At 38.8% G+C, this 25,369-nt stretch overlaps 1 protein-coding gene across 1 annotated transcript in view; it reads right to left on the bottom strand.

Annotated features, from left to right (window-relative positions):
• ano7 (anoctamin 7) overlaps positions 1-22,115 on the bottom strand; it is a 31,975-nt gene extending 9,860 nt beyond the window's left edge. Inside the window, exons 1-14 of the mRNA XM_051679770.1 lie at positions 21,965-22,115; positions 14,304-14,473; positions 13,935-13,992; positions 10,043-10,191; positions 9,229-9,336; positions 8,979-9,115; positions 8,422-8,479; positions 8,184-8,294; positions 5,737-5,902; positions 1,943-2,033; positions 1,414-1,510; positions 1,044-1,187; positions 521-658; positions 304-402 (exon numbers count right to left, since the gene is read on the bottom strand). Of these exons, the coding sequence (XP_051535730.1) occupies positions 304-402; positions 521-658; positions 1,044-1,187; positions 1,414-1,510; positions 1,943-2,033; positions 5,737-5,902; positions 8,184-8,294; positions 8,422-8,479; positions 8,979-9,115; positions 9,229-9,336; positions 10,043-10,191; positions 13,935-13,992; positions 14,304-14,390 (1,443 nt within the window). The 5' untranslated portion in view covers positions 14,391-14,473; positions 21,965-22,115. The remainder of the gene's footprint in view (positions 1-303; positions 403-520; positions 659-1,043; positions 1,188-1,413; positions 1,511-1,942; positions 2,034-5,736; positions 5,903-8,183; positions 8,295-8,421; positions 8,480-8,978; positions 9,116-9,228; positions 9,337-10,042; positions 10,192-13,934; positions 13,993-14,303; positions 14,474-21,964) is intronic.
• Between the last annotated feature and the right edge of the window lie 3,254 nt (positions 22,116-25,369).

Genomic DNA, 25,369 nt, shown 5'->3' with positions numbered 1-25,369 from the left:
TCTTATTTTGTCAACTTACCCTTCTATTCTAGCTTTTATTTTCTAGCCAATTTTGGCACACTGTTTCGCAGCACTTTTCATGTAACTGTCACCCTATCATGAATCACTTCAAGTATTCCTCATTTGTAAGTCGCTGTGGATAAAAATGTTTGCTAATGTAAATGTACATGTAAATGTATATGCAAAAGTATCTGATCTAAGAGACGAATGGAATAGTTTTAGCAACTGTCATTTCACAGTCTTTCATCATTATGAAAATCATATTGCAACATGGCCAGGTATGAGAAATGAAAAGAAACTTACCGAGAATATGAAGAAGGCACTATGTGATCTGTAGATAATGATGCTTAGGATAGTTCGATAGAGGATAATTGCAATTAGGAATATCAAAACGATGGCAATCTGCACGAGCCAAGAAAAGTTTTTAAAAGTGTGAAATGGCCTGTTTCACATGAATTAAATTTATTGTTGGGATTGTTAAACATTATTTTCTCAGAAAAGATTTGGGGCATTGACTAACCATTAGAAGGATGACCATATTGCCGGTTAGAGAACGACTCAGTCGTTGACTCTCTGGGAAATAGGGCTCCTCAGCCCCAGTCACAGGATTACGAACCATCATTGGGGCCATTGCTGTGAATTCTGGCCTTGGCCTCTCCTAAAATAATTTTTTAGTATCAAATGAACAATTTAGTATCAAGGAAGGCAAAGCTTTATATTGTGATTAGTGCATGTCTATTAACAAAAGCATCTATAGTTGTTCTCAATCTTGGTTCAAGAGAACCCTAGCATTGCACAATTTAGATGTCTACATTATCTAACACACCTGATTCTAGTGATTAGCTCATTAGTAGAGATTCCAAAACCTGAAATGGGTGTGCCAGATAAGGGAAATATCCAAAATGTGTAGTTATAGGGTAGTCCAGGACCAGGATGAAGAACCACTGATTTCAAGAATGCATTAAAGGTTTCAACACAGAAGAATATGCTCTATAACCCAAGATAATTCATGAATATCCATAGCCATCTTATGTTCCCTTCACCTCTATCTCTTCAAATTCGGAGCAGTCCCATCGGTGGGCCAGTATGGAGCTTGTACGTTTCCAGTACTCCAGGAAGGTGACAGCCCACAAAGACATGAATATGCTGAAGAACACGGTTCCTCCATTGTCAAATAGCAAGCCTGCCTATTGAAAATTGCGAATAATGCATTAATGTACAAAATGTGATAATAATCTGAATTGTAATAAGAAAAGTTCGATGAGAGAGATTTTTTTTTATTTAATTTTTTTTTATGTTTAAGTGGTTTATTGGAAATTGCAAAAATCCTAAAGAATGTTACCCAACCTTGGTTACCCCATGCTAACAAAATCAGATAACTTTAAAAGCTTGGTGAACTTGCAAAGCAGTCACCTTGTAGGTGTAGCAGATGCTGGAGAGGTTCCAGTAGCTGCAGATGTTGCAGAGTGGACACATGACAAAGGCGTCTTCACTGGAACAAAGCTCTTCTCTACGGAAGAGATATCAATACAAACAAGGGAGGTCAAAATCAAGTGTCAGGATCAAGGCTAGATCTATCTTTCCATAATAATAAAGAAGAGTAATTTTCATTGTTTGGCAGATTAACATGGACCCCTAGTTACCTGGTAGATGCCATAACTACACCATTTCAAAAAGCGTCTTTCTCCTTTGACAGCCATATTAACATGCCATGTATTCTGATAAACTCAGCATTGTCATGACATCGTTTAACTGCAGCTCTAGAGTGATTAGTTGTATTGCATTGATGGCACATGTCGCATACTTTTGGGGAGTCATGTAATAGGCTAGCTGTGCAATTGCCACTGTGATGATCAAGGGTGCTAACAGCTTTTTCCAGGTGTAAAAAAATCTCCTTGGTTATAAACATCACAGTTTCTAACAAGTTAATGATCATACTCACGCTGGCACATCAGTCACCATCAGCCAAATTCCAAACAAAAATATGATGAAACCCACTACTGCTGCTGGTAATAACCAGCCTGTGTAGAAGCCTACAGACAAGAAAAAGTGACAGAAAGTCACAATTTGTTATTGATTGAAATCACAGTCTATTGTGGTTAACAAGAAGGGGTTCGACCACTGTCACCACTACCCTATAGTTGTGTTATTGCACCTCTTTTCCATTGAAAAGCTCAACTAATCTTGAATGCATATTTCTGTGCTTTCCTACTTGTAAAATTTTGAAAGTATGCTGCCATAATTCTCTGCAAAGCCAAAAAATAGTAACCATTTTTGATTGTCAAGCCCAATAGGGATTATCAAATTTTCACACTCAGCTTCTCTGATTCTGAGCATAATTGAGCCAAACCGATGTATTTGTATTTAATACGTTTTGCCTTTGCAAGGCAGTATAATTGGTAGTGTAAAAGCTTTGTTCTTTTCCCCCAAATACTGTTGGTTCAAGGTAATTCCACTGTTAACAATACCCAATTAACAAATTAATTCAGCCAGTTCAATTGAATGATTTGTTATAGTACTTAAAGAATAGTTCACCCAATGACTTTCTTTCATCTGCTGAACTAAAATCAAGATTTTTAGAAGAATTTGTTAACTCTTTTGATCCATACAATGCAAGTGAATGGGTGCCAAAATTTTGAAGCTCCAAAAATGTCAGCATCCATAAGACTCCAATGTTTAAATTCATGTCTTCAGAAGTGATATGATATATGTGTGTGTGAGAAACAGATCAATATTTAAAGGTGCAGTAAGTAAGATTCAGAAACCCTTGTTATTAATAACACCTGTGGCCGTTAAGTGAACTGCAGCCAGCTACCTGTTGCTCGTGCTCGTGCACACACTCCATAGAGATGCGAGCGCTGAACGTGATTCACCGGCATCATGCTGACAGATGAGGTAGCATAATTCAAATTAAAGTTATGATTGTTTTACTACAAACTTTGAGACTAAACTAAAACTACTTATCAGCTAACATAGCATACTGATACACACATACAACTACATACTACTGAGTTATACCAGACAGTTTACTGTTGCACTGCACTGTTATATTGCACTATTGTATGTTTTGTATGTCATATGCTGTACTACGAATAAGAAACCAGTGTATTTGATTAAATTTATCCTGTATACCTGACTTTTAGTAAAGAGAAGATCGTTGAAATTATTTGAAAGTTACGAAGCAAGATAGCTTGCAATTCGTCAGCGTTAGCAGGCAAGATCAAGTTAGCTAAAATTACACAGATCAATCCTTATGGCACTATATTTCACATGCTTTGCAGTAATGTAGGCTTACCTGTCCTATAAGAAGAACGCCAATTCAGGGTCGGTTTTGATCCCCAAAACCGAACGAAGGTCCCTCCAGGATTCAAATGCCCTGCCGATGTTCACTCTAGTTTTCGCGCGACCACGATCATGTTCCCACTTAGCCAGATAGGATTCAGTAGATAATTTTTTCTTTTTTTTTGGCTTACTCAGAGTTTGTGTAGGAGTCGGTGTTGTGCTGGGAGCCAGACGTTTGCTGGATTCCATCTCTAAGATAACGTTACCTAGTGTTGCAGTTTGTAGCGGAAGCACTGAGCCAAGGCTCTCAGGAGCGCGCATAAACATCACATCCTTTGGATTTTCCCGGCAAAAGCGACCCGCTCCCTTCGCATGAAAATCAGTCTACAGGCTTTAATAGGCAACCTAGGAAGTCCGGAAAGGGCTCATTTTTTTAAGTTGCTTTACAACTTACAACTTTTTACAACTTTACAACTTTTTTTTTGTCAATGTACACACATTGACAAAAAAAAAGGGTGAATATTACATGAAAATTGTTACATATTGCACCTTTAAGTGTTTTTTTTACTAAAAATTCTCCTCCCTGCTCAGTCAATATCCACTTTCACATTTTTCTTCTTGTGATTCACATTCTTCATGCATATCGCCCCCTACTGGGCAGGGAGGAGAATTTCTTCCAAAAAAGGACCTAAATATTGATATGTTTCTCAACCACACCTATCATATAACTTCTGATGTTTTGGATTAAAACACTGGCATCATATGGATTACTTTTATGATGCCTTGATGTGCATTTTGGAGCATACATTTTTTGGCACCCATTCAATTGCATTGTATGGACCTACAGAGCTGAAATATTATATATATATATAAAACATTTTATTGATTCCAACAAAGACAAGAATAAATTTAACAACAGAATTATCCATGGGTGCCAAAAAACATGGGTTGTATCCCCATCTTCTGATTGCCAGCAGATGGGTGTGTCTTTAAGACCAAGCCTACACAATCTAGAGGGGGTCCAGTAGATTCGTTGCAAAATCTTAAATTGCATCAGATGCACAATTGCATCTCTAGATGTAGACTTGATGTTTTTTAGAATCCTAGCCCACACTCCCTCCTCCAATACCAAGTTTAAATCTTCCTCCCATAATCTCTTGAGAGAAGTTGAAGCTCCATCCCCCAGACTCTGAATTAACAGGGAGTAATACACTGATGCCTCATGACCTTTTCCAAAGGCAGTAATCACCACTTCCAGAGTGTCTGCCACTTTAGGGGGGTGTATGCTACCTCCAAAAATAGTACAGAGCAGGTGGTGCAGCTGTAAATACCTAAAGAAAATATATTTTTAATATCTTTATGAAGGACATTGCTTGCTGTGGGCATGTAAATATTTTGTGACCATCCATAGTATCTCTTCTCAATTTTGCCGGGAACATCAGTGCAAAATTGACCTTCCGTTGATTTAAGAGTTTCTTGCATTCCTTGAATTGATCACGTTTCTCTCTTGTCGAATTTGCAAAGTCTGGAAACAAGAAAATGCTGTGGTTCTTCCAAAAAAGCCTTCCTTTACTCCTCGCCTCGCGTAACACGAGATCTTTATCAGATGATCTCAGAAATTTGGCCAGAATTGATCGGGGCCTGTCTCTGTGAGCTCGCTTGATTTCCAGCTTATGGCATGTTATGTAGAGCAGACTCGGGAAGAGCTCGTCTAGGAATTTCACCATATCTCGGCCTTCTTCGTCCTCGGGAATTCCAACAATTCGGACATTGTTTCGCCGGTTACGATTCTCCAAGTCTTCCAACTTTTCCCAGATGCACTCCAAATCTGCCTTGATCGCTAGTGGGTTAGCAGCTAATTCCCTCTTCGATGACTCCAGATAATCCGTTTCTCAACATCCCCCACTCTTGTAACCATCTCAGTGAATTTTGTCTCCATGGCAGCGATCAATCGACGTATTACAGCAAGATCCTCCAAGTCAGCAACGACCTTTGTCAGCATTGCCAACACGTTCCTCAATTGATGTCGAATTTCCTTCACTTCACCATCCAAATTTACTACCGGGCTTTCGGCCTGCTGCTCAGGGGCTTCAGCTTGAGCATGTAAGTGTCTTTTAATATCTCCAGAGCCCGAGAATTTTGAAATCTTTGACATATTGTCTTCCAAGAACAGTTAAGAATCAGGGTGTATCAAATCTCACCAGTTTATGACACAAAAAGTATTAAAACTAGCAAAGTGCGCAGAGCTCGCCGTTCACATGTCCGAACCTCGCATGGCGCCACGCGACTCCTCTAAAAATCATTATTTGTTTCTGCAGAAAAAAGGAAGTCATACACATCTGGGATGGCATGAGGGTGAGTAAATGAGAGAATTTTCATTTTTGAGTGAAATTAATTAATTATTAGTCTTGGTTATAGATTGAATGTAGGTGTGTAGATAAGGTCCAATCATACCCAACCAGGCAAAGTAGAGGGCTATTTTCTCGCCAAAGTACTCGCGAATGTGATCCAAAGGTTGGTATTTCCTCCAGCAAGCCCATCGAGCCCAGTAATGATGCAGAATCTGTCTCATATTCAGAGACTTTGGATCTACTGGAGCCGTCGGCATTTTAAATGGACCCTAATCGGACAAAGACAAATCATATTTGATATGGATATTTTGGGGAAAGTTTTTCCTGTTTGTTACTATTTTGACTGTCTGAACATCACCAATAATATAGATGCTTGTATTAGCTGTTGGTAGTTAGTGTGAGTATCAGGCCCGGCTCCTGCCAGCTATGCTAGGGTGGGCTGGGGGATATCATAGGTGGGCATTTAATGTCTCATAGGTGGGCATTAAATGTCTTTAATTGGCATAACATGTTAAGATCATAAGGCCCACTATAACTATATTTTACACTTATTCCCCATATTAAAAATATATTGAAATAAATAAATTGATAATCCTTGTATATAATATTGAAGTATGCCCTGACAATCTTATTCTTAGTATACCTTCATGACTAAGAAATAAAGTAAAGCAATACACTTTCAGAGTAATTAGAATTACAACCTTAAAGCAAATTACAAAGACATAGAGTCCCCACAAATGCAAGGATGGAGTGGAAAGAATTATATAAGATGGAGAGATCAATAACATAAGATTAAAAACCTAAAATGTTATACAGATGGGAACTGCTTATGTAATTATATAATATTAAATGATGACAATTCTTTCTGTTTGACTTTACTGTTTGACAGAAATGTAATAAGCAGTTATACTGCCCTACAAAGGCTAAACGCATCTGTCTATTTATGTTATGCTGAATTATTATTGATGTTGTTGTTGTTGTTGTTGTTGTTAGGCAACTATTAATTATAATAATCACCATAAAACCAGCAATGATAATAATAAAAATGATAATAAAAATAATGGAATCATAGTAAATTTTAATTTTACTATTAAACTTTTATTGATTTTATTGAATTCATCCATCTGCTCAACAGCAATATTTAGAATCAAACCTCAGAAAACAATTCACAAAACCGCTAACATTACTAACTTTCTTCAAAGTTTATTTAGAATTAAAAAAAAACAAAAAACATTTTTATCTTTCTGTATTTCCCAAGGGGCTGGGTGCTCTAACATCACAATTCGTGAGCATCTTCTCCCATGCAATGAACACTGCATGACTGTGGCAACATTTTTGCAAAATAAAATTATATGGTTAATTGTCTCAGGGCAGTTCTGAAGTGAAATGTCCACTGTGACAGCACCAGGCTTCTTTATAGGCACTAAAAACATGCACTGCAAAAAAATATCTCTTATTACCATCCTCGCTCATGAGACATCTCTGACTCTCTGGTTTGCAGCCACTTTTGCCAACTATTTTCAATGAAAAGTAGCTAAAGCCTGCTCGAAAAGTTGCTAAATGTCGCTAGATGACGTCATGTGCTAATTAGCATATTCATAACATCATCGTGTCAGATTTGTATTCTGTATAGTGTCAGCCGGTGTCAGCCCTTTACATCTGTTTGCCTCTCTCCTACACTTTGTGCTCACATACTGTATTTTAATGTTGCCGAATTCCCAATTAAGCTGTTCTCATTTACATATTTTTCTGTTTCTGTTGTCAGACAAAGGAGCAAGTATGAAATAGTGACTGAAACGTGGTCCATTAAGACTACATGTTAACCAGCAGTCACTTCCAAGTCATTTCCAAGCTGCTGCTCTGCACTGCTAAAATCCTGATTTTAGAAGAAGAAAAGCCCACCTCAGCCCACCCCTGCCCATGCCTACGTCTGGACCCGGTGAGTATGATTAACGTCTTTAGGGTATAATTATGCTCCCATAAACTTCTTTGATAATTCGACCAGTATGTTTTTACAAACAAAAGTTTATGTACCTTGCTGAAATTATCAGCTTAATAGACCTGCATGAATTTCCATGCTTATTCAGGCTGGTTTATATTGGTTAGTGCTGGTTTGGTGCTAGTCTCCCTGGTAGACCAGTAAAGCCATACTGTTCACCAGAAACACTTATGTAGGTCAGGACTTTTTAAGAATTGTATGACTGCTGATTGTATCAGGAAATCATGTGGATGTTAAATAGAATGGTGTCAGGTGGATGAAAGGGAGGGGTTGAAAAATAAGATTGACTGATGACAAAGTTGTTTCAGAGGTGGCACAAATTTGCTCAAATATTACAAAAACAAAAGTTTTTTCCTTCTTTGGAATAACCTGTACCAATGCACAGTGCACAATGACACCAGGAACATGTATTAAGAAAGTAAATATAGGTGCTGTACACAGGTGCTGTATATTGTGCTGTACACAAATGTAAATGAGAGAACTGTGTGGATATGAAGTGTATTTGTTAAGATTAAGTTCATATCTAAGGATCAGTTATGCTATGTTCTTACCTCATGTAGAGGAAAAGCAGCAGTCAAAACTTTTTCACTAACAAGCCTGCCAACTCCAACCTCCCCTCTCTTCAACGCTCCAAATGGAGTCCGCGCTAATATCTCATACAACTTTAAAACAAGGACAGAGAAGTCAGAATATCGGATCAGTTACATTATGTAGTGTGCACTGTGGATATTATAATGGTCTATAGTAGAGACAGTCTGCAAAGTTTGCTAACAAGCTCTCCAAACTCACTATCTGATGCCTTTGTGTGGTCTTAAAGAAGGTGTCCTTGTTCTCATGGCCAAGAAACCTGAAAGCAACGTTAAAGATTAGTGTAAGATATGAATTTGTGTGTGATTAATGTGATCATAGGAATGTATATACAGTTGTTTATGTAAGTGTTTGAGTATGTACAGTTATTTTTGGGTCAGACAGTCATTTTGACAAAGTAAGCATTTTGCATTAGTGCAAGGAAGAGTGCAATCTGTTTGTTAAGGAGGTGGTGTACTCTATGCAAACACTTAAGTGTATGAACAGCATGTTACATGAGAGGGTCAGATCCTCTTTGTTAAGCAGGCAGGATTTGCATGCTCATGAACATATTTACTGTACACTATATTGTAATTAACTTCCTCGGAAGCACATTAGTAAATGTTTTCTAACCACAAACCATCAACTTTTTAAATTAGGGATGAGGTGCATGTGATTTAAGATCATCTTTGTCCAATAAAACTCCACAATGGAAAATATTGTCCTTTGTTTTGGGTATGGAGACCCGCTGCTATAGAATTGGAAGAATGGATCAGTACCTCTCTAGTTTGTTGGTGCGAAACTGGCAGGTATAGTAGTCTGGTGGAAGGTTGGGCACATCCTGAGCCATGATGTTTGGAATGTGCAGTTTGTTCAGGATGTCCTCTGACCAGTTTGATATTGGAGTTGTCACAACCTGAGAGCACCCAATAGAGAGGAATATTTTAGATATAGTAAGTAATTGTACAGTGGTGTATCATTTGCTTTGTAAAAGCCTGTGCATAAAAAGGTAAAGGGTAGGGGTATTACCTGCAATGGCACTCGAAGGCTGATCTCTTCAGCGTAATAACACAGAACATTCCAGGTGGCGCTCAGAAGCACATAAGTAGTCTTTGTTTTTCCCTGAAAAACCTCTTTCTGAGACACATTCAAAGTGAGGCAAAGACATTAAATTACAAAGTGCCTTTCAGTAAGCTTGTCCCTAACATTGAATTCAAAATAAATGTATTAGAAAAATAATTTGAAAAGAGTGAATCTGTCTTTTAAGGAACCATTACACAGAAATGAAAAGTGTGCCTTTTATTCTCATGTTGTTAAAAAAACGTATAGCTGTTTTCTGTCTGTGGGAAATAAAAGGAGATGTTTTAAAGAATGTTAAAGCTGCATTTTTCCATACAATCAAAGAATACAGTGAAGATACCAGAGACCAGGTTCTGTCAAGCTCCAAAAATTACAAAAACAGCTCAATAAAAGTATCATAAAAGTTGTTTATAAAACTTGTGTACAATATTCCAAGTCTTGTGAAGCCATATGATAGCTTTGTGTGAGGAAAAGGATGAAATTTAAGATGTTTTTCACTAAAAATATTCCCCTTCGCTGCAGCTCTCAAATCTCTTCATATATGCACATACCTCTCTATTCAGACCTGCTATGTCAAGACATGCAAGACTGAAAGACACTGGGTAAAACACAAGTTGGATGACGGTGCTGGTGCTGTAAGTGTTAAGCCTACATTGTCAATATTGACTTTAACTCTAATTCATTGAGCATGTACAGTATTTCACTGTTCCTGATACTGATAGGGAGGTGATCTTTCAACACATATCTTTAGTGACATTTGTACCATCTCCTGATGAATGCCGGCAGTCCGGAGTCTTGAAAGGAATTCTGTCCTCCACTTCCTGTGAATATCTCGTGAGGAACTGGAAGATTCTTCCTCTGAATCGGCAGACTTTAAGGGGTTCACAGACTCTTCCCAAACCAAGACAAAATCTGCAAACAGATCAATAGTTCTGTCTCTATTTTTCTATAGAAAATATATTTATCATACAAATAAATGTATTATAAACAGAAATATAATATATATATATATATACAGTGCATCCGGAAAGTATTCACAGCGCTTCACTTTTTCCACATTTTGTTATGTTACAGCCTTATTCCAAAATGGATTAAATTAATTATTTTCCTCAAAATTCTACAAACAATACCCCATAATGACAACGTGAAAGAAGTTTGTTTGAAATCTTTGCAAATTTATTAAAAATAAAAAATGAAAAAAATCACATGTACATAAGTATTCACAGCCTTTGCCATGACACTCAAAATTGAGCTCAGGTGCATCCTGTTTCCACTGATCATCCTTGAGATGTTTCTACAACTTGATTAGAGCCCACCTGTGGTAAATTCAGTTGATTGGACATGATTTGGAAAGGCACACACCTGTCTATATAAGGTCCCACAGTTGACAGTGCATGTCAGAGCACAAACCAAGCCATGAAGTCCAAGGAATTGTCTGTAGACCTCTGAGACAGGATTGTATCGAGGCACAGATCTGAGGAAGGGTACAGAAAAATTTCTGCAGCATTGAGGATCCCTATGAGCACAGTGGCCTCCATCATCCATAAATGGAAGAAGTTTGGAACCACCAGAACTCTTCCTAGAGCTGGCCGCCTGGGCAAACTGAGCGATCGGGGGAGAAGGGCCTTAGTCAGGGAGGTGACCAAGAACCTGATGGTCACTCTGACAGAGCTCCAGCTTTTCTCTGTGGAGAGAGGAGAACCTTCCAGAAGAACAACCATCTCTGCAGCACTCCACCAATCAGGCCTGTATGGTAGAGTGGCCAGACGGAAGCCACTCCTCAGTAAAAGGCACATGACAGCCTTCCTGGAGTTTGCCAAAAGGCACCTGAAGGACTCTCAGACCATGAGAAACAAAGATTGAACTCTTTGGCCTGAATGGCAAGCATCATGTCTGGAGGAAATGAGGCACCGCTTATCACCTGGCCAATATCATCCCTACAGCGAAGCATGGTGGTGGCAGCATCATGCTGTGGGGATGTTTTTCAGCGGCAGGAACTGGGAGACTAGTCAGGATCGAGTGAAAGATGAATGCACAAATGTACTGAGATATCCTTGATGAAAACCTGCTCCAGAGCGCACTGGACCTCAGACTGGGGCAAAGGTTCATTTTCCAACAGGACAACGACCCTAAGCACACCGCCAAGATAACAAAGGAGTGGCTCCGGGACAACTCTGTGAATGTCATTGAGTGGCCCAGCCAGAGCCCAGACTTGAACCCGATTGAACATCTCTGGAGAGATCTCAAAATGGCTGTGGACCGACGCTCCCCATCCAACCTGATGGAGCTTGAGAGATCCTGCAAAGAAGAATGGGAGAAACTGCCCAAAAATAGGTGTGCCAAGCTTGTAGCATCATACTCAAAAAGACTTGAGGCTGTAATTGGTGCCAAAGGTGCTTCAACAAAGTATTGAGCAAAGGCTGTGAATACTTATGTATGTGATTTTTTTTTTTTTTTAATAAATTTGCAAAGATTTCAAACAAACTTCTTTCACATTGTCATTATGGGGTATTGTTTGTAGAATTTTGAGGAAAATAATTAATTTAATCCATTTTGGAATAAGGCTGTAACATAACAAAATGTGGAAAAAGTGAAGCGCTGTGAATACTTTCCGGATGCACTGTATATATATATATATGATCAATGTTTTATATATTTGAAATGTTTTATATTTAATGCTTATGCATTATAAAATGTTAATATGTTAGATGTTAAGCGGCACAACAAATCGATAATGAATGATAATGGATTGTTTTGTCCCACTCCATGCCCTATGGATCATTTTACTCTTTAATGATGAAGTTTTACAAGTAAAAGGACTGTTTCGCATATGTCCTGAAAGTAATAGTAATAATAAATCCAAACGTAACTTTTCATGATTCAGGCTTTGTTCAAAGTTTTGTGAGAGTATAGAATCGTGAATTCAGTAATGTAAATCAAACCAAATCCTTATGCCCTTTATCATATCAGTTTGAAAAATCATACTTTAATAAAATACAGATTAATTAATTGATTAATCGTAGAAATAATCGAAGATTAATCGATTATCAAAATGATCGTTAGTTGCAGCCCTAATATTTATACAATATCTTGTGCCCGAAGCCAAATACCTTATTCGGAAATGTATAGATAATAACTTCAAAATGAATAAGGGATTCATCTGAATAATATAAAAAATATTAGTTTGACTGATTATCCAAAAAGCACAAGGATAAAGCGACATTTTAAATAAACATATCCAATATTACAACAAATGTATGAATCTGTGCAGCCAATATTTCTAAAGTGTAATGAATGAAAATGCGCACATTGTGATTTCAGATCGAATGGCCGGGGTCTGGACTCTGTTTGCGGTCTCTGTTTTTTTTTGTTTTTTTTTTTGTGCACATCTGGAGCTTATCAAGTGTAACATTAACTAAGATATGACATCATATACACTTCCCACTTCTTGAAATGTCTGTGTTAATGTATCACACGATTCACAGTTGATTCTCATGTCTTTATTTTTAGTCTAAACCTGAGCGCGATGTTAAATTCCTGACCTGAAGTGATGATTTCACGTCAGAGCTCGTCTAGCTGTCTCTTAAAGTTGACCACATTTATATTCACATCAGCAATTAACATAATTAACTGGTTAAGACTTTACTCCGAAAAAAGTTAAAATGCTCCATAAAGGTTTAGATGCTCCATAGAGCATCATCTATTCGAAATATTCCTCATGTAAAACGAAGAAACTGAAACATGCTTTTCTTCTTCTTCTTCTTTAAACTGTGCTAAATATGAAAATGTTATTTTAATTTCTTATTCACTGCAAAAATGTGTGCTTGACATTTCACATTTTGCTTGACACCTCTTGGCTCCAGAAATAATGTTATACATGCACAGACAAAGGAAAATTCTGTTTCATGCAGATATTAATATCTGAAATACCAGGAGAAACCACAACATATTCCACAGTTAATGTAGCCTACAAATTCAGCTTAATCTGGTAAGAAAAAAGAATAAAATATATATTTTTTAAATAATAATTGTATATTATTATTATTATTAGACTATTATTATGAGTATACAAGGCATATACAAGGCATATTTTATTAATAGAAACTATAAATGTAAGAGTAATATTTAAAAATGGGTGTTTCATTTAGTTTTGACGCACTTCCGATTTAAGCCTTGCCCACATCTGGTTCTGTCGAAATACAGATTTAATTTTGTCATATAAACAGATACAGATATAAATACAGATAATGGCTCTGCTGCACAACCCTAATATCTAGTATATTAAATATTAAAATATCAAATATTATCAATTATTTTACAACTTATTTTGTGGATAAAAACTTTTAACATAAAAAAATGCAGCTGCATCTACTGGGCACATCTACATGGTAATTTTTATGAGTAGGAAAACAAGAAAAATGTTCCTAAAAGACAATAAAAAGAACAACATTTTAGTCCAATTGTGTGTGTATATCAAAATTTCTTTGAAAGAACTCTCAAGATATTAATATAAATTAATATTGTAATATTCAATCAATTAATATGTGATACTGATATCACAGAATTCAGGACTTAAGCATATTGCATTTACTGGTAAAAGCATGCAAGTACATTTCTTTAATCTTTCTTTTCCGTGTTCTTTCTTTAATACTCACCAATGTGGGTAACCCCATCACTAAATACGTTTTTGTTTTCCTGAGGTGCTGCACTCATCTGTGAATAAAATGTAGACATCTTCCTTACAAACATACTTGAATAACTAATGCACACACAAAATCACGAGAACTTTTTTTACAAGAGAATTCCAAGGAAAAGACTTTAATCAGTGTCTTATCAAGAATATTAGGGTGGAGTCTTGAAAAGTGAGTTCCTTGAAAGCAAGGAAATTGTAAGAGTTTGGCATGTTTATGTTGTATTGTTAACTCATAATTAGCTTCCTCTCTTTGTAACTGCTGATGATTTTTGTAAACAACTAGGACTTTTCCTTAAAAACCAAATGTGGAGATAACAGGCTGTTCTAGTACCTCTGTGCTCCCGTAGGTTTGTTCAGGGTGGTCAGAGAGGGCGAAGAGGGTCGTGCTGTCCTCCACTAAATTCTTCTTCCTTTTCATGATTACCCCAAAAGAGCCTTCGTACCTCTGTTTTGTCCAAGTGCTGATCAGTGAATTCTTTCCTCTTTCAAAACAGCACACATCTTCAAATGACATCAAATGATGCAAAGGTTGAGTTGTAAAGAATGTTATAATATTGCACATTTTCTAACCCTTGTGTTGTGTTGAGGTTAACTATACTGTCTTTGTGTTTGGGTCTCATAAAACCTAATAATGTACATGTAAAAACAATAAGACTATTTTTAAAATAAACAGTATTTGCTTTAAAAAACAAACAAACAAACAAAAAAAAAAAAACATTTATTTATTGTTCCCTATCTGTCACTCACTCGACGTTGTGTCGATGTAGTGACACTAGGGGTCACACTTGGGAGTCCCAAACACCTCTGCTTTTTTGAAAAAAGGCCAGTGAGAATTGGCGAGTGGAATTTGCATGCCACTCCCCCGGACATACGGGTATAAAAGGAGCTGGTATGCAACCACTCATTCAGATTTTCTCTTCGGAGCTGAGCGGTTCTATTCATTGAGCTGAATTCACCCGCCGAGTTCATTCACCTCATCTGCTGGATCTTATGGCGCATTTCAGCGGCTTCTCCCCCTCTGCACCCGTGGAGTGCAGAGATCGCCCCTGGGCGCTTCGGCAGAACATCAAAAAGAGTATATTTTCAAACTCTAAAAGAGCAGCACGCACGGAACTTCTTTTTAAAGATGTCTTTCTGTTTGTGTGTTATTCCTGGTTGCGGTCGTTATCTCTCCGCTTCTGACGGCCACGATCGCTGTCTGACGTGTCTGGGCGCTGCCCACGTGGAAACTTTGTTTGTGGATGGGTCTTGTCCTCATTGCGAGAACATGACCACAGCAACGTTGCGGTCGTGGCTTGCCTTCATAAGAAAGCAAGCCACCCCAGCGGCTCCCTGCCTCGGTCCTTCTATCTACCAGTATGAGGCCACGTCGGTTAGCATTGGGGCCGATTTTGGGACTCCAATGGGACCACCTCCGCCGGGTAACCCCCCTCGGACTTTCCATTCCTCAGCACGCTCGCTTACCCCGGTCAGGCTCTCGGATGAGACCGCCGGCTCGTCTTAGAGCGAGTTCGACCTCTTATTAGTTATCGATGAGTTATCAAGCGCAGCATCGGAGAGCGGGCTCGTCCACTCTGACGCGGAGGCTTCGGCTGGGCTTCTCCCTTCGGGCGTGGTCGCCCAGTCTCAGGCCAACGCGGAGATGATGGACATGCTTTCCTGGGCAGCCACGAGCGTCGGGCTAGAGTGGAACCCTTCACTCTCCCCTGAACCCTCATGGCTCGATGAATGGTTCCTGGGCCCATAGCGCCGCTCACGGCCACACCCCACCCCGGTTCCTTTCTTCCGCGAGGCCCCACCCGCCGGTACGTCCAAACGTGATTATCCCCTTGGTTTGGACGCATGGCTCGCGCTTTCCAACCCCCCGCGATGGCTGACCCGGACCGTCCGACTCAGCTACGCGATTCAGTTTGCCAGGCGCCCGCCCGTCCAGGTTCAGTGGCATCCACTTCACCTCGGTGAAGGGCGAGAATGCCGCTACCTTGCTTGCAGAGATAGCTACCCTTCTACTGAAGTGTGCGATAGAGCCTATCCCTCCAGCCGAAATGAAGAAAGGGCCCCTACTTCGTTGTACCAAAGAAAGGCGGTGGGTTGCGGCCAACCTTGGACTTGTGAGTACTGCACCGGTCCTTGCACGGACTCCCGTTCAAGATGCTGACACAAAAACACATTTTAGTGAGCATCCGGCATCAATATTGGTTTGCGGCGGTAGACCTGATGGACGTGTACTTCCATGTCTCGGTCTTACCTCGACACAGACCCTTCCTGCGGTTTGCTTTCGAGGGCCAGGCGTACCAGTACAATGTTCTCCCCTTCGGCCTGTCCTTGTCCCGACAGACAGAAGACAGTGGTTCCACTGAAATTTTTTGGAGGCTCCTGGGGCATATGGTAACCTCAGCGGTTGCCACACCGCTCGGGTTGATGCATATGAGTCCACTTCAGCACTGGCTTCAGACTCGAGTCCCGAGTTGGGCATGGCGCCACGGGACACATCACGTGGTCATCACACCGATCTGTCACTGCCTCTTCAGCCCTTGGACCGATCTTGCATTTCTACGGGCAGGGGTTCCCCTACAGCAGGTCTCCAGGCACGTCGTGGTTATGACGGATGCCTCCAAGACGGGCTGGGGTGCCGTATGCAAAGGGCACACAGCCACCGGCTCCTTCTGGTCACGCTCAGGGGAGAGTGGAGACTCCACCCCCAGGTGGTCCAGCTGATTTGGAGTCGATTCGGTCGAGCACAGGTAGACCTGTTTGCTTCCCGGGAATCCTCCCACTGGATTCGCTGGCTACGAGGCACACAGTGGTCTGCCCGTCTCGCACCACCAGTCCACGTAACACAGTTCAGCTAGTTGTGGTGTTTTGTATAGGGACTCTAGTGTCACTACATCGACACAACGTCGAGTGAGTGACAGATAGGGAACATCCTGGTTACTTTCGTAACCTCCGCTCCCTGATGGAGGGAACGAGACGTTGTGTCCCTCTTGCCACAACGCTGAACTACCCCCTGAAATGGCCGGGACCTTGTCTCGGCTCCTCAGCACAAAACCTGAATGAGTGGTTGCATACCAGCTCCTTTTATACCCGTATGTCCGGGAAGGTGGCATGCAAATTCCACTCGCCAATTCCCATTGGCCTTTTTTCAAAAAGCAGAGGTGTTTGGGGCTCCCAAGAGTGACCCCTAGTGTCACTACATCGACACAATGTCTTGTTCCATCCATCATGGAACAGAGGTTATGAAAGTAACCAGGACATTACTTTCTCCTAATCAAAACTTTTTCAGAACTATTACCGTTATCCAATAACTTTAGAAATGACAACAAATATTTTGGGGTGGGTCAATTTGCTCCCAGAAAACTTCTGAAATGTGTGCACCATTTAATATGTAAAAAAGAATTGGATTTCTTTATTATTTTATATCTTGGGCTTCTGACACTCCAAACAATATTTTTAGTTATGTACATTTTTAGTTTTATAGTTTTAGTTATGTAACATTGTTCATGGTTCCCCTAATTTGACACGTTATCAAGTTTGTAATTGTTTATAATGAGTTCTCAGAAGATTAGGAAAGGAAAATCGGTTTCAAACAGATACTGCAAAATTAAGTACATTTTGAGGTTTTAAAGGGTTCTTGGGTTCTCCCAAACTCTAAATACAACATAAAAGTTAGTTTTCACAGTTAAATTTTACTGTACAAAGTGTGCCTAATTCAATACATTATTAGAGTGACTTATGTTCCCATATACTTTTTAGGGCCACTGTACTCCAAGTATTCCAAGTATATGAGTCATGTTCTGTATCAATAACACCAACCAGATCTCAATCCAGATATCTAAAAAAGAAAAAGTGTTTTGATGTACTTTAGAACATTATCATGCAAACCTATCAGTAGAAGTTCTGAATGAATTTAAACTTTGGGCCATATTTTAGGAGTGCTAGCACTAAGCGCAGCGCTATGCTCTAAGTGATAAGCTCAAAGTTAATGCAACGCAAAGCACTAATGGGCTGGAACTCTGGATATATTCCTATTCAGGAACTCTGAATAGGGAAAGAGGCACCAGGCGGATAAGAGACGCCTCTGCTTGTCAAGCCCGTTCACGAGAATTAAATCACATTTCCATGCTGGACTGTTTGTGGCACACACTGCGAAAGATAAAAATACTTTATCTTTTTGCGGCTGACACATGTCATTGACAATCACAGGTGACTGTAATCAACTGGTTAGTTACCTTCAGAACAATTTGAAATCACTCCCTATTCTGTAGCATTCACTAAAGAGAATGAATTAACGAGTGAGTGTTTTCTTTCACAGCCAATGCGTGCCCACCAGTCACATTTATTTAAACCAAGTTATGTTTGTGGTTAACTGTTTTATGGAGAAATTAAACATTTTATGGAGATACAAAAGTAATATTAACATATTGCAAACAGGTAAGAAGGCAACAACCAGGGGCGGACTGGCCATAGGGAGAACTGGGACTTTTCCTGGTGGGCCGGCCGCGAAACGGGGCCAAACTGGCCTCAAAATGGCGCTGCTATATGCTGAAGGAGGCCACGACATGCACCTACCAAAATTTTTTTTTTAAATTATGTTTATTTGTTCGCTGTTTGTGCCTATGGTGTTGTCTTTTGGTTTTCATGCACACTACCAAAATAGTGCTACACTACAGTATGCTACACTACTTTGGGGTTTGGGGGCGGGGTTTGGGGTTATGTTTGCATAGGTGGTTGCCTAGGGCACAACATTTATTTTATTTTTTTCAGAAGTGCACCATCTTGTGATGACTGTGTGCCCCTCTATCCATTTAATGAGCACTAGTGCTACACGATTATATTATAAATGGATCCTTATCATTTGTGGACAAAATGAGTGAAAAATGAACCAAATTATCAGGTGCACAAGGCAGGAAGCGGCACAAAGAAGAGGAGCAGAAAAAAGAGCAATATAAAGGTAAGAATCACAAGTTAACAATTGTTCATGTCAGCCATTGATGTTTATTTCTATTTCTTTCACTTCACCAAAAAACTCAGAAGTGTCTTCTTTTAAAAGAGACCATGATTAGGACTGTAGTCTAAAGCATTCATGCTAAGCACCCTCAAACGAACCTTAGAGCACCCTCAATTGCAGACCAGGGCAAACTACTGCCCACGGGTCGATTTATCATTAACGTTTTTTTATTAGATCTTTCATTTATCTTTGGGACCTATCACACTTCCACAAGCTTTTAATATGCTCAGGGTTGCCAGATAATAGATGCAACACCCCAATCAGAGATTTATACATGCACAAATAGGAAATACGTCACCTTATGAGTGCGCTCTTTCCTCTTCAAAAAAACAAAAAAAAAAACAAAACAAAAAACTTAGCGCTCATTTGAGCAATATTCTGCTTAAAGAAAAGTGTGATGTAGCCACTCCGTGTCCATTCGTGAGGCTGCGTGTGCTGTTTAGTGGCAAGTCTGTGAGCAAACCTTTTCAGTGATGAACTTAGTAAAATCCCAATAGATCTTCACATCATTCACACACGGAGGGTACACGCAGGCAACACCAAGTGAGAGAGGAAAATGTTTGTTCTTTGTGATATTTGTAAAATGCTGAAGTCCCTCACACCTGTATGTGAATGCTACTCTGGCAGTAATCATTTATCAGTGTCATGCAGCCTGTATTATTCAGCTGTGTGCTGAATGGGATGCCAATCGAGACCCACATCATGACCCATCAGTGTGTCAAAGGGTTGATAATGTTTTGAGAATAAAACAACTTTATCTACTTTGCGGTAAACATTAAAATAAGCTTTTAGAATCTATCATTTTAGAATATATATAAATCAGACTCCTGATGTGGAGTGTTAAATTGAATACTAAATTACCACTGCATTGAAGTATGGTAAAATAATCAATTAATAATTTTATTCAGTTTTACTAACACATGATAGAAAGTATAGCAAAACTTCAAACAATCGCAGAATGGTCCCATCAGTCTGTGTACACTTCAGATTCAGATTCAAATTGTGCAACATTCATTGAGTGCATGAGTGCACTACTACTTCTGGTCTTAAAAGATACAACTATGCAGAATTTTTATCTTCTTTCTTCCAGGATCTACTTAACGGCTGATGTGGCCCCTGTACCAAAATAATCTCACACCCCTGCTCAATTGAATATGTAAGACTAATACTGTAAATTGGCAAGCAGATTTCCGTGAATCCCAGCAAACACACAAAAATCCCTGCATTTTGTGAACACACAAAATGCTGCATCAATGTATGTCCCAATCTGCAGGTGCAGCATTTTGCTGTCATTTTCAGTGACAGATCATGTATAAAAAAAATAAATAAATGAAGCAATAAATGTTTTGTACATGAAAAACTGTTCTTTACATTGTTTTAGTAGCATTTAAACATGATTTAATCTATTAATTTTTTTTTTAATTACAATACATCTCCACTTTATACAGAGCACCCCCACTATTTTCAGAAGCACCCTCGGTGATTTTGATCTTGAACCGGGCCTGTAGCTGGCTAACATCTACAGATACATTCAACTATATAGCCTAGATTTTGTAGGTCTATTTTGGGCACATATTTCATATTGCTTTCTCTTTTTTACCCTTTGTTTTATTAACTACTTGTGCAACCGTAGGCACAGTTGTTTATGTGTGTGTGTGTGTGTGTGTGTGTGTGTGTTTGCTCGCATTTCTTTATTTGGGCCTGGGCCGGCCCTGTTTGGGGGTACAGTTGATATAATATGCATTCCTCTTCACTGTATTACATCCTAGTAGGTTCACTGCACAGACTATGTAATATGCATACAGGGAGTGGCAGTACTGTTCAGTAATACTACATTGAAGATGAATAATACTTCAGATTGTCCCTTACCACATCCTTCACATTTTTAGCAATAAATGCTTTTTGAGTTATTACTAATAGAAAGTGTAAATCCTTTCTTATATGACTTTTAAAAAATATACAATTATTTTTATGTCTTTGATTATATATCTTCTTTATCTTATTTATGTATGTATACATCTGTGTTTTTATATGTATTTTTTATTTATACATTTTCTTCCTTCACCTGTACTTCTTGTCTTTATGACTCATACATTGTTGGATCTGTGTAATTTTGTAAATTTTATTGAACATTATATTGAACCTTCTGTTTTCAATAAAAAACAATCCAGTTTTAGCACAATGTGTGGACTTTGCAGATGGTCTCTTACCCACTATATGAAAAATTTCCAACTTATATCAATGTTAAATTAATGATCTGGAACGATTTTGCCATGACGCCATCTGACCAGTTTACAAATCGCATCCCGTATTGATTTGATACGGGACCCATCATTTCATATTTAAATACGGGACAATCCCGAAGTTTATGGGATGGGTGGCAACCCTACCTGGAGGTCTAATATATTCTCATGAGCAAAGTGTGGATGGGATTATCCTTACAAGCAATTGAGAGTCAAATAGACTATGAATTTGTTCATAGCAATTATATTTGCATTTATTCATTAGATAGTTACACTCTAATCAAAGCCACTTACAAAAAAAGTGCACTGTTAATTGATATGGCATTTTTCATGGCCACATTAATTGAGAGACTGAACAAGTAAATGGGAATATATGATTGAATATGTTGTTACATATTATTAAATAATATGCAGCTAAAGTACCTTCCCTTCTACACTGATACTCTATAAAGTTTAACCTAAAATGTTGATGTTGATTAAAAAGTCCATGGAAATGTTATGCATCAACTGATATAATTTAAACTGAAAATAACCTCAATATAAGCTCAATATAAGATCTATTAGCACAATATAAGCCCTACTTTAGTCATTAATCAAATGAACACACAAGTAATTATATAATGAAGCTAATATATCTTCTCCAAACTCCAATTTCCTGTAAATATGCATGTCTCATACTTTAAGGCAGTGTAATTTTTGTGTCAAATTTGCCCTCTTGGCTGTCATTCTCCCTCTGCTCACCTGTTGTTTCCTTCCTGAAGCTGTCTCCCCTCCTGTCTGCATTTGTTCAGCAGGTCAAAACTGTTTACATTGTCTTTAAATCATTTTTCAAAAGATTTCAAGTGTCCAGTCTCAGGCTGTCTACCTCCACGGTTCCAGAGCTGTAGCAGGATATAACTGTGAGTGCTAAACTCTTAGTCAGGAAAGGAGGAACAGAGTATAAGTGATGAGGAAAAGGAGGCGTAGAGTCTGTTGTGTTTGCTGTTAAGGAGTTTTTTTTCTTTCACTTCTCTTACATACACATTTGCAAATATGGACACACACACACGCACATACATGCACGTGCATGCACACACAGTCACAGAAACCAAGCAGTAATGAATAAATAAATGATATATCAGTGTTCCAATCTTGTCAGAGGAAGAGTTCTCTATGGCCACTTAAGTCAGCTCTGGTTTTAGTTCTCATTTGCAGTTTTAGGTAATGCTGTTTTAACATTTAGGACTCTTGCAGTTGTAAATTGCATCCAGTGTTCTTATTTCATATGGTGTTAATATCTGAAAACATGTACTATATATAGCATGTAGACCTCAACATTACTAATTAAATTAAGACGAAACTGGTTTAATGAAAGACCTTTGGACTGAATTTTAATTACTTTGTGGAGTGCAGTGTTCTGCTCCAATACACTACCAGTAAAAAGGGTGGATACATCTACATTATTTATTATGTATTACTGTGTATTACTCTTTTCTACATTTTCCACAAAACTATTAAATAACAGAAATGGAACTGTGGATATTATGTAGTGACCAAAAAAAAAAAAAAAAAAAAAGTTAATCATCAAGTTATATTTCTCTTCACCAAAGTAGCAACCCATTGCCTTACCGCTCTGAATATGCATTCTGAGATGCTTTTTAAACACTATTGAATGAGTTTCCATGTATGCTCAACACTTGCTGATTTTCCTTCACAATCTTCTCCAATTCAAAAAGAAAGTCTCATTTAAATTGTAAAAGGGGCAAGCTTGAAAATTTTCCTTGATCTTTTGGCCAGAGAATGTGGCCGCGAATGTGGGCGGAGAGACTGGTTAATGGCGTCTGCCCGTTTAACGCGTCTCCGCTGGTACGATAACTTAGGGACAAAGCTGGACTCTATCGCCAAGTTTTCTGCTCGCCAAATGTGTGTGCGGGTATGTTTGTGAGGGGTTGTGGGTGTGTGGGGTTAGTACGAGAGAGAGAGAACAGAGTGACGACACCGAAGCCGGTTTTAGCGATCGTGGGAGAGAGGGCAACTGTTATTTTATCACTCAGTGACGCAGTGAACGGCTCGTAATATGTCCGCCGCGGTCGTTGGTTCGTTATTGGATAAACTCAGTCTGCTGGTCTCACCCGCAATGGCAGAAATGCACAAACAGTCCAACTTAGTTGGACAACAACACAGCAAATCTCATTCGTGGTAACAGTAAGTTACAATAATCCCTTGAGTATTATTAGCAGCAATGAGCGGACTCAGCAGTGAATAAACTGCACAAGCAATAACCTTGATACACAAGAATAACACACTATAATAATCTGTCTCTGCCCAGACGTAAACCTCTTTCTTGAGTCGCATGAGGACTCGGGTAGAATGAGTGTTCGTCCGTTGTTTGGCTCCAACTTGGTTCCTTGAAGCTCAGGTGATGGCGGGAGGCCATTTCCTCACTCTGTCGCCAGGCGGTACAGCGGCTGATTCTTGGCGGGTTGATGGAGATATCAGCGAAGTCGACTCAGTTGAAGAAGGAATATACATTTTCTTTCTTAACTTCTGCAGGCAAAAGTGTGAGACGCAGATTGCTCGGCGGTCTCCTTCAGATCCGTTAACGTGCTCGGTGGAACACGGAGGAATCTCGGCTCATCCAGCAAGATTGAGATTGTATGGTCAAAGTTCAGGTACGTACGTTACTTCCTTGGACAACGAGGCTACACCTGGGAGCAGCAGGGCTGCAACTAGATGCGGCGCATACTGTCGCTGGAAGCAAAACGTATCAGGAATTTCCAGGATTTATACTCTCGATGACGTCATGGTTGAGGGACGCGTCCTGTCGTGCGTTTCATCCAATAGGAAATGAGAGTTCGATCCTTCAGAATTTCACACATAGGTGTAAAGTGAGCAAGGCTTGATGGGATCTGTAGTCTGTTTTGGACTCTCTTTGTTTGATTTTGGCACCATTTTGTGTTATCAGGCTTTGAGTGTTTCTACAGGCTGCAGTCAGTCTTTATGACTGTGTGTATGCCTGCCTTTTCTCTTATCTGAGTACATGAAGCCCAACAACCTCTAAAGTTTATTTTTCCACCATAGGGCATTACTTTTGCTGAAAGGTAATCATCAACTAAAGAACACTGTTTTGCCATTCTTTGATCTCTGATATGGGTCACTAGATGTAAGTAAATGCATCAGCTTACAGTTCATTCTAATCTTCAGGTTTATTCTAAACATTTCTGCTTTTAAAGGGAGGTAGCCCTACTATGAGTTAATATGCCATTTCTTTTAAATGAAACTTTTATATAAAAATACACATTTGTTTTTTGTTTTTTATATTGTGACTTTTCCCATTTCAAACATTAAATGTACAAATTCGGTGGAGTCCGATTAAGTATGTATAAATGTGTATATATGTCATGTTTATGTGTTTTGTTCTTGTTTTCATGTCTTTTTATTTTCAAGTTGAATTCCTGTTCCTGTCATGTCATATGATTTCCTGTTCCCTCATGTGATCTTGTCATGTGTTTCCCCTGTTCATGTGTCTTGTTTTCATTGGTTCATTGTTTGATTACTTTGTTATTAGTCTTGTCTTTTCATTGGTTAAAGTTCAAAGTCTTGTTATCGTGTTTATAGTTTAGTCTTGTGATTGGTTGTCTTGATTACCTGTTACCCATGTCCATGTATTTAAGCCCTTATGTTTGCCATTGTCTAGTGTCAGGTATTGTGAATGTAACTTTGTTGTATCATGTCAAGTTTAGTAAGTCATGTTCATGTTCAGTTCACGTTTGTAGTCAGGGTTTTGAGATTCCACGTTTGAAAAATAAACTGCACTTGGGTTCATCAAGTCATCGTCTTCATCGTCTTTGCCAGCATCGTTATAATATATATTGAGCGACGGATTGCACAGAAAATATCATCTATTTTTGTTGAAATTTGATCAACTAACTGGTTGGAAATTGTCAGGCCTTTTTTTTTCTTTTTTTTTTTTTTCAAACGATTGTTTATTAAACAAAATGTTAAATAAATGCAAATAAACATGCTTTTTGCCATTTTTAAACATTAAATGGTCAGTAAAATGCCTAAGAAAAAGATTTTCAAAAATTCCTCAGACAAAAAACAGGCATATAATTCATAGTCGTGACACGATGAAAAAAAATTTTCCTTGATCTTTTGATGAGTTCA

This window comes from Myxocyprinus asiaticus, chromosome 39, assembly GCF_019703515.2.
Source record: "Myxocyprinus asiaticus isolate MX2 ecotype Aquarium Trade chromosome 39, UBuf_Myxa_2, whole genome shotgun sequence".
NCBI classification, from domain to species: domain Eukaryota; kingdom Metazoa; phylum Chordata; class Actinopteri; order Cypriniformes; family Catostomidae; genus Myxocyprinus; species Myxocyprinus asiaticus.
Note: the sequence above shows the minus strand (reverse complement) of the source record. Positions and strands in the feature narration are given on the sequence as shown.